We start from the raw sequence: 15,782 nt of genomic DNA, 5'->3' as shown, positions 1-15,782 counted from the left end.
GTGAGTGGTATTTAGAAGAAGGGGTGAGCTGACATGAAGCCATGCGTAGTTGCAGTAATTCAGTGTTTTTCTGCGCTGGCCAAATGGAATCAATGTATGAAGGAAGCTTGGCAGAAAGTGGTACACGTCCCTTCCCTGGAAAGTGCCTGCACAAAGGAGTCACCTCCGAGAGAGGCAGGGCAGCTGTGTGTCACCCTGAGTAGGTTTCACGGAAGATTTGTTGAAGTAACAAACGTAAAAGCAGCAGGAAGTTTGTTCGGAAAAGCGTGCCATCCTCACAGCCTCTCTCATCCTTTCTCTTCCTTTTATTATGGCAGGTTGCATTGCAGTGATTCAGACGCAGTCTTTCAGGTCTCGGTACTAGTCTGGCAGTAAAATCTGCCGTGCTGGAGGCATGTTGCGACGTGATTTGCTCCTGCCTACCACGAAGGACGAGGTTGTCTCGTTACCATGTTAACGGCCCGGCGCAGTTACGGGCTGTCGGTGCAGCACGGTATCCGGGTGTCACGTGGGCTGATCCTGCCCATGCAGACAACAGATGGTTGCAGCCTGAGAGAGGAAGACTCATGTTATAACATGATCCCCTCGCAGAAGAAAAGTCTGCAGGAAGCGCTCTGCGACAATCTTTACAGTGGGACAAAGTAGCAGCGCCCTAACAGGGTCTGGTGGGAGCTTCCCTTGCAGCCAAAGGGATGCTGATGGCAGGGAAAGCCTTTCTAAAGCCACTCCGACGAGTGCTGGCGTGACATGTAGGATGTGCAGGACATTGGTGGAAGGTAAATGTTGTTCTTAGCGCTTGTGCAGACGGTGCTGGGCTGGTCAGAGTGGTTCGACCTGCCCCTGGCAGACAGAGCCTTGGGCCACGGTTGGATAACACAAAGCACTTCTCTCGCTCTTCTCGGCTGTACTGGCTCGACCTGTTCCCAACATTTCATCCCCACAGCTGTAACTGACCCAGCTGCCCAAAAAAATGAAAAGGGCAAGGGGAGGGACCAGCAGTTATGAGATGAGTTCCCGGATCCGGCTCACGGTGCAGCCCTAAAAAGAGCACATTGATGCAGCCGAGGCGTGGAGCTGGCAGCATCTCCTGGGAGGCGCTGGGGATGGATGCTGTTGAAATTGGCTTTGTCATCAAACGCTTTGTGTCTTCACATAGCAGCTTCAGAAAGCAAGGAAGGAGCCTAGCTCCTGTGCTGGTAGCATTACCGCGTGCACTTTGTAGCACGGCTGAGTGTTTCTAGCAGGCTTCACCAGCTGGTGTTTAATCGCAGGCCAGAATCATTCAGCAGCTTTGGACCTGTGGTCTCCCTCCACTGTCCAAGCAAAATGGATTTCAGAATCAGTGGAAGTAAATTACAATTTGACGCAGTGACTCAGTTTAAAAGGGACCATTTCTCTTTTCGCTCTGGGTGAGTGATGGGAATCACAGGAGAAGCCCTGTGAAGGCTAGACCTGCAAGTGAACCATAGTCCAGATTGCACTGTATGCTGAAAGGAAAGGGAATGAGGGGAGATGCTTGGGAGGCATTTGGTCTGCCCTAAAGGAAGTGGAGAGGAAAGCTTTAAGATGAGGTGTAAGACAGGAAGCGTAATTCAATAGAGTGTCATTGAGAACAAGTTTATAGAGGGCTTCTTTTGGTCTTGTTTTAAAACGAAAGGAAAAACAGGATGGTGGCTTTGAATAGGAGTCAGGCAATGTGTGCAAGCGATGGGGCTCATGCGTGTCCTTGTTTGGTGGAGCAGAACGAGCAGCCTGACGACAGCTCGTGACACAGGAGGAGAATATGTAATCCAGGAGGGGCAGCTCACAGCACTCAGGCCGGGGCAGAGTGCTGCAGCTGCATGGTGGAGCAATTCAGTGAATCGCCCACTTTCATCACGTTAAAGCAAGCCTGCCCTCGCCTCCTTAGGGCTTTCTGAATGCTCCTTTCTTGTGACAAAATGTAGTCGATGGAGGCGAGATGTGGGATGGGAATGGGGTAAGGGATTATCCGTTACGTAATTCAGAAAGACACTTTCCTAAGGAAAGATCACTTTCTTTAAAGAGCTTGCTTCTGATGTGAGAGAGTCAAAAACAATTGCTCTGCGCTAACTAGGCAAATATTTACAAAGTAAGCATGCTCAACAGTGAATTTTCCGATTAGAGTTTAGCAGAATTCATCTTTGCTCTAGAAATCTGCCACTCTGTGATCCCTACAGAAATCATGTGAGCCCTGGTTATAGTGGAGGACTTTTTGTTTTTCCAAACTGTCATAGCTGTCTGTACCTCTGAACTACATTTGTGGTTATTTCCTAGAGGACAAAGGGCTTGAAACTGCATTTTCTGTCAGGCAAAGTTTAACAGCCACTCCAGAGCTGTGGCTCATGGCAAAGCAAGAGTTGCTTAGTGCAGGAGTGAGTGGCAAACAGAAGAGCCATGAAGTTGGACTGAATGCTAGAGCTGTTGTGTAGAAGATACTGAGGAGATGATATATAACTTCCCGAGTGTATTGCCAGCTAGACATAAAATTGCCTTTCTGATAAACAGGAGAATTCACTGTGAACTGAAAGTCACTGGCCTTTTTTCCCCCAGTTCAGCGCAGATTTTCACTTGCTAGGTGCAGTCAGATCTGGTCCGGAATGCCTTTGTTTGTGTTGGTGACTTGAACTGCTTGCTTGAAGGTACTGGGGGATCCCAGCTTGTGTCAAAGGCAAACAGCATCGTGCTCTTTATCTGTTCTCCAGGGTATTAGTTTCAACCAGCTGTTTCATTTAATAACCCTTTTCCAGTTTTGGCTCTCTCCTTTTTCCCCAGATGTATTCAGTACCCTTTACTTTAAAACGTCCTTTTCTATCTTTAATGTTTTCATTTCCAAGAGGTATGCAGATAGGACCGAAGATCCCTCAACCATGGGAAAATTAAATATTTAACTGTGTATGATTTAATGTGGTGTAATAAAGGTGGCTAAATGTTAGAGTGTTAACAATAAAAAGGGACAAAGATAGCCCCCCGTGTTTTTGCAAGTTGCCTGCAGGTTGGAAAGATGTTCTCTGAATTGTGGGTAGAAGTAAGAGCAGCACGGTGCAAGTTAATCAAAAGTACCAAACATACTAAGCTGCTACCACCTAGTGGTGGCTGCGTCTATTGTAAAACAATGGGAAAAAAAAAAAAAAAAAAACAAAAAAAAAAAAAAAAAACGCTGGGGTTATTTCAGTTAACATAGGGAAAATAGTAAGTCATTGGCTCATCTGACTGGTAATGCCAGCTGCTTGTCCAACATTCATTTCCAGTGCTCGGTCTGTTCCAGTTCTGAGCATTATTTATGTGATGAGTTTGCTGACATTTCTCTTGGGATGTCAGGAGTGCTTGGCAATAAACACTTGCTTTAAAGTCCCCAAATCGTTTCCACTACAACACCCTGTTTTATCTAATAACTCCTCAGCATCTCAAGCTCTACTCTCTATTCCACCGTAGTTCCAAGGAAAAAAAAAAAAAAAAAAAAAAACACAGGAAAACAGAATCAAACCAGCAGCCTCCCCGCCTTGATCTCTATCTGCTCTTTTATCTGAAACTTTCCATGTTCAGTGTCTCTCTTGGTAATTTTGTTTGTGTATGCGGGAAAGCAGTTTACTCCTCATTTTGTTTCTTGCTTGCCACCTCTAAAAGCTGAAGTGGACTGTTCTGACTAGACCGACTTAAAATTGCAGCTTGAATTGTAAATAGACTTCAGCAAAACAGTCTTTTCTTGCCACAGTTTGAAGGAAAAAGGGATTTTGGCTACAACTATATAGTGGTTTCTTTCATGCAGTAGGAAAAGTTTTTGCATTCTCAGATGGAGTCCTTGAGGTTTTGCTTATGAATATATCTCCTGAGAAGTTTGTCTTTTCCCAGAAGCTGAAGAGGCAGCAGCCGAACTGCAGCTTCACATGGCCGCCTCCTTACGGCCTCACCTCCCCGCCTGTCCCCTCCCTCTCCTGCATCTCCCATCTTCTTTGGCTCCTGTGTCACAACTGACTCTGAAACTGTGCCGCCTTCATTTCCTTGCCTCACAGAAGCAACACAAACGTGGTCAGCCAGGACAAGGTTGCGTGCTCTGTCGGGGCTTTTGCAAGGACAGCTCTCTGCTCTTGCTCTTGCCAGCTGTGAGTACCTGCAGGATAAAAAGCAGACTGGAAAGCATTTTACAGCCTTAGTGAATGGTAAATGGGAAAGGGTGAAATAAATAGCAGACCTGTCCCATGCAACTTGCCTTCCTCTCTGCCTGCATGTGGCTGCTCGGCACTGTAAATCAGCAAAATCCAGGAGCCACTGATTCTGGAAATAGGAATGACCTGTCTGAGAGGAGCGTGGGCTTTTCGCAGGGGCGTTTGCCCAGATCTGAAGGCTCGGTCAAAATCCTTCCTTCTATGTAAAATAACCTATTCTTCTTGCGGCCAACGAGGTTGTCTATCACTACCAGTATGCGTGTAAATGGGGAAAGACTCAGCTCTGCAGGAGCAGACAGAGCAGTGTCTCTTGCACTGACAGGAATCCCAGCCCAGGTGCCTGGCAAGGCTGTCCTCACGACAGTCATCTCTCCCACACACCTTCCCGGCTCCTGTGCTGCTCTTCCAGTTTCTCTGCAGTGGAGCAGGGCTGATTTCTCACCCATCCCTAAAGAGTCGAGTTTTGTGCAAAGCAGGTTGCTTTTTCACCAGCTGTGAAACCAACTGCACAGGTTGGGAGTAACCACAGAGCAGCTCGACTAGTCAGGAGCTGCCATTTTATGATACGCATGAAGTCTCATAAGGGGCCTGTGAAACTCTTCCTTGACACAGAAAACAGCAGGTCTAGTTGGTGCAGGTAGGAAGGAAGAGCACTCACCCAAACATGTACACACGTTAACGTGTTCCCGGCTAAGTCCGTACCTGAATTTTGGATGTGTTCATTCAGTTGTGGTGAGCCAGTTTTGGACGAGCAAGCATTTGTGTGTCTGTGCTGCCAGTGTCTCAAGTCTTTGCCCTTCCGGAATGTGTGGTGTTGAAACTTTACGTTCCTTTTCTCAGTGTCAGCCTGATCCATTTACCTGTGCTGGCAAGGCAGCATCGTTTACCTGTGGGCCGTCTGTCCCTCAGAACCTCTCTTTCCCACATGAAAATGTAATCGTGGGTCAGCCACACAAGAAGAGAATAACAGCTGAGAAGGGTACAGAGGCTAGAAAAAAGGAGGTGGAGTAAGCAGGACAAGGAAAAGTTAGGGAAAATAAGGGGAAAAGTGGAAAATTGTGCCTGATAAGCAAAATGTTGAACTTAAAAGTTGGTAAGGCTTTTGCATTTGAGGGATTTAAAACAAAGCCTTCCAGTCTGAGCTTGCTCTTACTTGAGTGCTACTAGTGCATATTCCCCTCCTTAACATTGCTCCCAATATTTCCTGTCTGAAATGTCAGCTTACTCTGCATCCACTGTGTTGTGTTTGGTTAGAAAAGAGTTGCAAAGCATGGCTCTTAGCATGACAGAAGAGGAGTGCCATCTGTCTTGGTCTCCTCATGCTCTTTACCCATCTCCATCCTAACAGCCTTTCCTGCCCTGCTCCCCAGTAAAACCTCCTCCTTGTTTTAGTTCGGCCTAGTGCACATACCCTCAGGGGAGCGTTTCCTGACCTTGACCTGTGGACCTCACCTTGCTGAGGCCTGGAGCTGAGGCACCAGCATTGGGTGCGCAGCAGCCATTCGGGTGCTTTCCATTGGTGTTGCTTCAGGATCTCTGTGCCGTAGCCCACTTTGCCACCCCAGTTTGTTTGTTTTTTTGTCCATCATTCATCGATATGTATTGGTGATGGTAGCAACCAAAGGCAGCTGGTGAGGAAGCTCCTTTCCACCTTGTTTCCCTTCTCTCTTGGAGCAGTGGTTCTGGGGTCACTTCAGTCCAACCTAAATCCATGTCAGCGTAGAAAACGCCTTGCTGACTGTGTGATTCTGTGAGTGTTGGGACCACGTCAGGGTTGGGGCAGGAGTCGGTGGCCAGGGACAAGGACAAGGACCTTTTCAACAGCATCATGGAGTCACATTACTCATCATTTATCCTTCCTTTCATCCAAACTCTTGGGCCAAGATGAGGCGTTCCCAGGGAGAGACACAGATGTGCTGTTTCTGCCCCCCAAATGCCACGTGTGTAAGAATGCAGCAGGCCAGGAACCCACAGGAGTGCTGCTTCCTCTGTTTTTGTTGTTGTTGTTGTGTTTTTGTTGTTGTTGTTGTTGTTGTTTTCCCTGTATGGACATGGCCTGAATTTGGGTTCTGGTTTCGCTCCCTTGCCTGCAGCATCAGCCACAAGATCCTGCTGCCTGCACGTAACCAAGAATGCTTTGTGTGCCCCCTGCTTCTCATACTTGCCAGTCTCACATTTCTCTGGTTGTAAAGCAGTGCTGCCCCTTAATTGTTATGTTTTGGGATTTCAGCTGGATTTTTAGAAATTACCTCTTGCAGTTTATAGTAACTTTATTTTTTTTTTGTCTTAACTTATCCAAACAAGAAGCAACAAGTCAAAACACAGAATTCAAATGCGTATTTGTAAGGCACTTGTAGGTGACCTTTGTTTTCAGATGCCTACATCCTCAAACTCTCCAGCTTTATACACAGATTACAGCTCAGTTGCAAGTTTTAATGGGTAGATAATTAGATGAGCAATGATCAGTGTTGAATGCTTTTGTGTAATCCACTGTCTATGCAAACTGATCTGTTTTGATTAAAAGGTGATACTATTTTTTTTGACAGGTCACTTCTCCCCTCCAAACCCCCAAGAGAAAGCATATCATGGATTATGCTGTATTAAGTGATAGTTCACAATCTGGAAATGTTGCTTAGCTTTGGTATTTGTTCAATGGCCCTTGATTATCACTTTTGCAAGGAGATGGGGTCAAAAGTTACACTGCAAGACTACATTTGGACTACTAAATGTCTGAGAACTACCTTCATACCTTCTGCAATTACTCCTTGCTTATGAAAAACCCTCTAATAGGAAATTCATGCAATTTAGAAAGGAGCACACATCGTGCTGTGTCAAATGCAGGATTTAAGTCCACTGCTCTTTTATAGTTTCTAAACCCCTTGTCGGTACTAAGCAGGTATTGGACTTGCAGATAAATGCTGAAATGACTGTTAAGTTGTGTGGTGCCCTGGCTGCATGCTGTCGACAAGAAGGAGGTGGGGGGATGACTTACAACAAGGGAAGTTTCAGCTTTCAGAAAGCATGACTTGCTAAGCTCATGTCCTGGAACGGCTGCTGGAAGGTGGCACAGGGGATGCAGTCACATGCCATGCATCACTGTAAGCTTGAGCAATAATATTTTTTACAAAATACTGTAAGCATACAATATTTGTATGGAGCTTGGGAGAGGTGCAGCTCTGCCCCTTTGTTCACCTTACCTATGTTATGTTTTTTTGAACATGTTATGTCCTCAGCAATGGTAATGCTGCAAACTGATAGGGGCATGGAGGATGTCATTAAGGTGGACGTTCTAGGTGTGTTTTGCTTTTTAGTTGAGGGAATGAATGGTGAAACAGCAAGGGATGTTGCCTATTACTGCATCTTGGCTTAATATTTTGATTCCAGGTGGTATCGATGTAACAACAAGCGTGCATCAAATATCCACATGGAGACAAACTTTTGCAGCTTTTTTTTAAACTGATTTTTTAACTGTCCTCTGCGTTAATGTGTGTGATAATCTTTAACATTTAATTGTACTGATTGGTTGCATGAGGCCTTTACATTCTCTTGGAAAAATATTTCTCGCTACTTAGAGTTTATCAGTTAGATTAATACGTGGATGTGTGTTACTTCAGCCTATATCCATATTTCATGTTTATAAATACTACATCCATGTGTCTCTGATACAGCATATTTATAACAGCAGTGACCTAAACTCATCTTCGGTGTCTCAGCATTTTGTGTTCACTTGTAAAACCGATTACATCACACTTCAAGAAAGTGCCAAGAACGCGCGTGTATTTTGGAAAAGAAAGCATTTTACACAGATTTTTAATCAACTTGTTAATTGGGTTCTGTGGTGTTTTGATCTCTTTTCAGCTGTAAGTTACTGGCCTGGGTCACAGATAAGAGAAGCAGATGTTGGGACACTTGATCAGCAGCGCTGCTCGTGGGTCCGTGTGAAGCCTTACCGCTGATAGCTGTGAGTCAGCGGAGGGCATCCCACTGAAAGCTTCTCTCTGTTTGCTTGCAGACAGCCAGTCTGATGCAGAGACACCCGCCACAGGAAATGAAGTCTTGGACCTGACCTCCTGCGAGAAGGAACAGCCAGAGGAAGTAACAGAGCTACCAGGGAGTGAGTGCAGCCCCAAGGAGGAGCAAAAGGCTGACTCCCCTCCGGCAGAAGAGGACGCTGAAGAAAAAGCAGATGAATATGAAGAGGGCCCTGAAGAAGATTCTGTAAGTAACAAAAGTCTTGACCTCAATTTTGCCAGCAAATTAATGGACTTCAAGCTGACAGAGAGTGACCAGAGCACAGGCAGCAGTTCTCAGACTGAAAAGAAACATGCCTGTGATGTTTGTGGCAAAACCTTCAAGTTTGCTGGCACTCTTAGCCGTCACAAAAAGGCCCACATTCGTGAGGACAGAAAGGATGAAAGGAGCAGTGAGGATGAAAGCAAAAGCATCCAGGATGATGCAGGAGCTCCCTTGATGCAGGACTCTGGTCTTGAGCAGGAAGAGTCTCCGATGGACTTGAAGGTAGTGGAGTCTCCTGTGGACTGTGAGGCAACAGGAAAGGAGAATGAAGAGAGCGAAAGCATCTCTGAGGGGGAAGGCACAGAGAGAAAGTCCACTGAGAAGAGCAGTGATGACAAAAAACCAAAGACTGATGGGGCTAAGAGTTCTGCAAAAGCAGACAAAAGAAAGAAAGTCTGTACTGTGTGCAACAAGCGTTTCTGGTCCCTGCAAGATTTGACGCGACATATGCGGTCTCATACAGGTAAGAGGAGATTTCAAGGCAGAGCAGATTGCAAGCCAATATGCCACCAGAATGGTGCATCTGCTCCATAGGTTCACGATTACTGCTAGTACTCGAGGTTGGAGACACTGCTTTTAGTCCTGCAGGTAGCTGCAAGGTATCTTCCCTGCCCCAATCTCCATGCTGCATACAAAGCCTGTTAAGGGAGCAGGAATAGTCACAACACTGCCTTATCTTCAGTTCCCAAATAGTTTTCCCCTATGCTTGCTTAGAGTGTTCAGAGGTGAAGGGAGATATGGAGAGCTCCACACAATTGTTCTTGTCCAGCTTCTCACTCCCTTCTCATGGTGGGTGCATGGCTCTACCTCTTCCCAGTATTACTCTTCCCAGTATTTTGATGAGCAGTGAAGAAACCTGGCAGTATATGATAAGACTTCTCTGAGCAGAAGTTGAGAGAGAGTTTTTGTCTGATTATCTAAGCCTGGTACTATGTTGATGATGTGCATGACCTGCTGCCTGAGCGAAAGGAACAGCTACAATTGGCACTCTGCTTTTCCTTCAAACTCGGGCAGAGAAAGTGGAATACAGGTGGTAAAATCTTTGTCTCACGACTTGACTTGACAGTTAAAATACTTGAGAATGCTTTATGTGATAAATTTCAGTAGTGCATTGTGAAGGAGATGAAGTCATGAGCCAGCTCAAGGGTGAATAATCATTCATCCTTATTCATTCATCCTTATTAATGATGTATTTTTACCTGTCAGTGAGCTGTTCTGATGTGGGAAAGAAAGCTGGCGCAGTTTGATGTTTTACGTCTTTTGAAGGTGCTTTCTGCTGAAGACAGTATCTTTGTGATTAACTTTGAGTACAAAATATTTGTACTATACTTGAAAGTGAGGGTTTAATAACCTACACCAAGGCTAGTGCCTTAACCAAATGTTTTACCTTCTGAACTGTAAATATTGACCTCTCAAGTGCAGAGATGACTTGTTTTTATTCTGGCATTGAAGACTCAAATCTGAAGTGAAACAAGGGGTGGGGCCCATTCTTGTGCCTATTTTTATACTAATACAGAAGCCTTGGGAAGATTCTAGTATCTCAGACTCTGAGCTTTACACCCAAATGATACAGTGGTGTGTTTCTGTGGAGATCCCAAAATGTGTGTTTTAAATGTTGTCATTGCACGCTGAGATATGCAGACCTTGCTGATATGTCAATTTTTTTGCTGTTTATTTCTCTTTCTTATTTGACACTGAAGGATATTTCAACATAGAACAGCTGTTGAATAGAAACATGGGTCAGTGCTTTCTTCAAACAAATGTAAATACCCACTGTTCAGATTGGTGCATTTTCAAATGAGAATTTTGCCTCAGTACTGCCAGTTGACCCTCCTCTTTCCTCTCTCCATCTCAGTCACTCAGACATATTGGCAGAACGCTGTCTTTATGTAATGTTGCGTACGCTTTGTTTTAACATATTTTTTTTTCAACATAAACGTGGGAAGTTTCTGTAATTCTTTTACTCAGAACAGGAACACAGGGGCACACATAAGTGTGTACGGGATCCCTGGTGCAGTGCCTGCCTATGGATGGAAGTCAGGCTGAAAACTTTTCCCTCACCCGGTGCAGGCTGCCTCCTGGCACGTAGTTGTGGGGTGCTCTGGGGCCAAGTTTCAAAGCGCAGGGTGAGCCACGGCACTGCACCGTTTGCATCCAGGTGGTAGATGGGCAAAGTCTGCCCGCTGAAAAAGCTCCTGGCACGGGGCTGGAGCTCTGTCCCCTGACCTCAGTCAATAGCAGGTGTCTGAGCAGGGCACCAGGGAGAAACATTGCTCAGAAGTGTCACGCCTCTCAGGGACAGCAGGACCAGCTCGTGCACAGCAGCCAGTCACCTCCAGTTTGTAATTTATTTACGTTTTAATGATCCCAAACATTATAATGGAGAAATTAGCCTCAAAAGTGTTGTTCTGTGTGCTTGTTTGCACAAAGATGGTGTCTTGATGGAATTGCACCACTGAGAAGTCTTTAACAATCAAGATGAATCCATCAGGGTGGGACCTTTGGTTCTTCAGGGTTGCTATGGCAGCAGTGGCAGGTAGCACCTTAGGACACTTTGCTTCATCAGGATTTTGGGGGAATTTCGTCAGTGGGGCTGTGGCTGCATTGTTTTTCCATGAACTCATGCCCAGGAAACTATTGAAGTATTTCAGGTACAAAGAGCAGTTCTAAAAGGAGAGCAAAATGCCTGTTGATGACAGCACAGGAGCAGCTCTGCAGTTGCTCTGAGGCTTAAGGTGGCAAAGTAAGTGGAAGGATTTTGCCTGGACAGTAACATTTCTTGCACAGGTGTAAAGAGGTTTTTTAGGGGCTTTCATTTGTTGCTCCTATCAGAGATCAGAGTAGAGCAGCAGCAGGTTGAGGAATATCAACAGCATTGTAAACAACATCCCAAGGCAGATGTTTTTCACTCAGTCAGTAAATGTTGATCACCTCTAACAGACACCTCTGGTGTCCTGTAGATGCCTGATAAATCTAGGTCCTGTAGCTGCTTGTTCTTTTTTGAAACACAGTGATGCTGTCAGCCTGCTTCAAAAAAAGAGTAGGGGTTGTTGTGTTGAGTAATTCATGACAGCTTCTCTTTGACTTAGCTAAATAACTTGTGCGTTACTTGCCTGCCAGCATCTAGGAGAGGGAGATGTCTTCTCATACACTGTTCAGTCTGGTTCAGTTTTTAAGTCCTGTTGACCACAAGTACCTAGGCAGTATCCTTATCCTTCCATCTCAAATCCTCTCTCTCTGCATATACCAGGGCCTGACCTGTAACGTGCAGCACCCGTGGAGGGGAAGCTGCTGTAGCACTGCAGATGCCTGCTTTCACAAATGCTTTTAAGCTTCATAGGATGACTACAAAGTTCTTCCAGAAAAGTTGCTGACTAACCTAGATGGGATGCTGACAGGCACCTGGGGCGTATAGTCTTCTTCCCTCCTTAGAGCAGGGCCATACCAAGCTTGTAGAAACCTCCAGCCACCCAGGTTTTGGTTTTTCATTTTGTGCCGCATGGCACATGCCACCTGTATACCTGCTTGCATACCATGAGCTGGTTTGATTGTACGGAAGCAAAAACTTGCATAAATGCGGCACCCAAGTTCAATAAAGGTACTGAATTTCCAAAGCATGGAGTATCTCACGCTGCTTGAAACAAGAGGGAGGTGCGTTTGTGACCTTACAGCTGACTTTGCACTTCCATTCTCTTGTAGGTGAGAGACCATACAAGTGTCAAACCTGTGAACGGACCTTCACTCTGAAACACAGCCTGGTTCGTCACCAGCGCATACACCAGAAAATCAAAAATACTCGAAACCACGGGAAGGAGAGCGACAAGGAGGAGACCCAGTCGAGGTGTGGAGAAGACAGTGAGAATGAGTCGAGCCACAGCGGCACCAACCCCATCTCAGAAAACGAGTGCGACTCCACGGGGGGCGTTGGCAGTCACCCATCCACCGCGAGAAGCAGAAAAGAGTCCCTGGCTGGCGCGGCCAAGGACTCCCCCGGCAGAGAGGAGAGGCCGAGTGGGCAAGGGGCTGGTGCCTGCCTTCCGGAGCCCACCAAGAGTGCACAGAAACAGACCGCAAAAGACCAGGAACCTCGGGGTAGCTCCGAGCTCGAGAGACCACCAGGTTTCATTCAAGACTTGCTGGAGATGCACAACAAAAAGTCTCCCATGAATCACATTCTTGCCTCTGCAGACAGTGCGCCTCAGCTCTTGGGGGTGGAATGACTTGCTAGGAGGTTGGACCCGTCCCAGCACACAAACTAATGCTAGCAGAGCAAGGTTTCCGGGGTCTTGTTTTGGAAGAGCGAGCTACAGCTGTGGGGAGAGTATGGCAGACTGGATGCAGTGCCATATGCCTTTCAGTATAATAATGCAAGAGACTACAGTATATACTGATTTGAGTGCCTTACTACTTTATTAGATCTTTTGGTATCATAGATTTTTTTTTCAAAAATGATTTTTTTAATATTTTAATGAATTATTTGGAGAGGACCTTTTTCATTTAAGCATTAATGTTACCTTTTGTATTGGTGTGTGTGAGCTTGGTCTTGTATATCTGTGATAGTCGCTGTGTTTGTTCTCTGAGCTGGAAATGGGGCAGTGGGGTGGGAGGCCCTTGGATACCACAGCCAATAACTGGAAGAAAATTATGTGAATTTCATACAAAATAGTCAGAGGAAATGCAGATGAGATGTTTTTTTTTTTTTCTCAGTAGATGTTCTTGCATTTGCCACACGGTGGAGCATTAAGCCTGTTCCAGGCATTAACAACGTGGCAGTTGAAGGTGTTCAAAGTGGTTCAAGCCAAAAGCAGGAAACACAAAGAATTTCAACCTCATACTTGTTTCCACCTTTCAGCATTAGAAATGGTGTTCTAGTTACTAGGGTTTTTTTCTGGCCGTCGTGGACTGAGTGTGTATACAGAGAAGAGTTACATAGCAACGTAACCTATGGAAATAATGCACCCGCTGTTATATATGTTTGATTTGCTTCAATATATTATTATTATTATTATTTTATTATTATTTTATAAATTCATCAGTTCGCTTGTCTCTGCAGTCAGCAGAAACCAATGGGCAATATTTGCCCACGCAGATGTATAATGCAGCTTGGATCCCCTCTTTAAATGTTTTGACTTCAAGCTTTCACCAACTCCTCTTCTTATGTTGCAGCTCTTCTACTGTACTTTAAATGAAACCCTTCCTCTGACCGGAGAGTCAAATGGAGGCCAGCAAGTTACCATCACACCCGTACAGGGGAACATCTCACTTGTGGTGGGGTGTGCATGAGCGTGTGTCGTGCGTGTGCGAGCGTGTGTGTGTGTGCGTGCTGGGGGGGGGCGCCTGGGAGAAGACGCCTGAGAGAAGGGGGTGGCCGAAGGACCCTCCGCGTGCGTGAGAAAGGCACTGCAAGTACAATGTGGGTCTCGTTGCAGTCACGTCGGTGGCAGCGAGTGTTACTTAACGAGCAAAGTTTTTCAGTCTTCCAGTTGAAAGCAAGCAAGAGAGAAATGCGAGCCTTACCGTGATCTTGCTACTGTCATGTTTTAGAGCAAGAGAATACTACTGGTAATAAAACTACAGATATAAGACATGTTAAAAATAAATAAAGTAAATAAAAAAAAAAATCTTCCTGAGATTTTGGGGTTGATGCTTGAAGACTTGAGGTGTGTGTCTAAATTTCATATCGATAATTTAACCCCTTTAATGCTGGGAGCTGGGATTTCTCCGAATGGCTCCTGTTGCCGGCAACAGGTGACACTCCAGCCACCAGGATTTAAGGGGTTAGGCAAAATGTCTCCTACTGTAGCTGTGTGCTTTTAGGAGCACACAGCGTTTTTGTTGTTGTTGTCGTTGTTCTTGTTGTTGTTTGTTAATTGTCCTTCAGTCATGACCTCTGGGACAGACAGAGCCATAATAGCATTGCCGGAGCCTCACTGTGCTATTCCACCACTGCAGCCCCCCCCAGCCCGCACTGTGATCCTCCCCACCCCTGCAGAATTGCTTTTCCTGCTTTCATCAGACATGGAGGAAGTGGGCCTCAGACCCATTCTATATTATATAATATATATCTATATATATCTATATCTATATTAAAAATTCTCCGAAAATTTCTGGGGACTGAAATCTAACTGTCCAGAATTCAAAGGAAGAGAAACCCTTCTTGAGTAATATTCTTGCAAATAGAATAAGAAAAAATGGTTGAGGTATATGTGATTTCTATTTTGTTTTTTTGTTTGTTTGTTTTGTTTTGTTTTTAAATAGGGATGTATGAACCAGTTCAGAAACAAAGCTAATGCCAGATAGATAAATCAGTCAGAACCAATGATTCATTTAAAACTCTACCCAGGTGCATTCTACTTAATTAAAACCAGTTCACACATCCCTGAAATTGTTATTACTATTATAATTATAATAATAATAATTATTATTATTTGGGGTATTTTTTGGTTTTTGTTGTTTGTTATTTTTTTTGTTCTGTTGTTTTTTGGGGGTTTTTGTTTTGTTTTGTTTTGTTTTGCAACTCTCCACACTAAACTGCGCAATACTGTGGGGGAGAAGCCATTACTAAACTATATGCTGCAGAACAATGTAGCAAGTAATTAATTCCCAGCAGCCTGCCGGGACATCTGCTAGCAATAATCACTATTGATTTAAAGCTTTATTTAGCCTTTATCTATATCCTAGTAGAGTATAAGGTCTTGCCACATTTTATTGACATTTTTATTAGTTGAGTTTGACTGAGAACTGTTGCTGTTGTTGGGTTTTTTGTTTCCCCTCCTCCCCCAATATTAAACTGTGAAATTTATAATGTGTTTAAACTATGGGTGAATCTTAGGCTTTAGTTTGCATGTTCAGCTAATTTGTCTCTATACGATTTTTGTTTGAATCTTTTTATTTTTTCCTCTCTCAGGGCTTTTACAAAAAACAAAAAACAAAAAAAGGATCTTCTGAAATTCTTTTGCCTGAGTTGCAATGGACTTAACTTGGAGATAATTCAATCACTACATTAAGCACTTGACTGTGAAAGCGCAAAAAAAAAAAAAAAAAAAAAAAAAAAAAGGAAAAAAAATATTTTTTTTTAATGAGAGAACCTTGTTTGAGGCTATTCTGAAATAACTTTTCGGGGCTATGTGACAGTCTGATTCCATTTTCAGAATGATTCATAATTTTCTCTCTTCTCTGTGTGTCTCCTTTCTTTCTTTCCTCTCTCTATCCACGAAGGAAGTTTAATCCTAGTGATTTCATCCCATGCAGGAAACAGTAATAAATGTGTAGAATTCATATTTTTCTAAAGGGAACTTAAAC

General features: G+C 44.5%; 1 protein-coding gene across 3 annotated transcripts in view; it reads left to right on the top strand.

The window, feature by feature from the left end:
- The window catches only part of RREB1 (ras responsive element binding protein 1), an 81,738-nt gene extending 66,178 nt beyond the window's left edge, over positions 1–15,560 (top strand). For all 3 annotated transcript variants that reach the window (XM_035319416.1, XM_035319417.1, XM_035319418.1), the window contains exons 10-11: positions 8,197–8,943; positions 12,180–15,560. In XM_035319416.1, coding sequence (XP_035175307.1) covers positions 8,197–8,943; positions 12,180–12,700 — 1,268 coding nt within the window. In that variant the 3' untranslated portion in view covers positions 12,701–15,560. The remainder of the gene's footprint in view (positions 1–8,196; positions 8,944–12,179) is intronic.
- Positions 15,561–15,782: the final 222 nt, after the last annotated feature.

The sequence above is a fragment of the Oxyura jamaicensis genome, chromosome 2, assembly GCF_011077185.1.
Source record: "Oxyura jamaicensis isolate SHBP4307 breed ruddy duck chromosome 2, BPBGC_Ojam_1.0, whole genome shotgun sequence".
NCBI classification, from domain to species: Eukaryota; Metazoa; Chordata; class Aves; order Anseriformes; family Anatidae; genus Oxyura; species Oxyura jamaicensis.
This window is presented reverse-complemented; position numbering and strand designations above follow the sequence as displayed.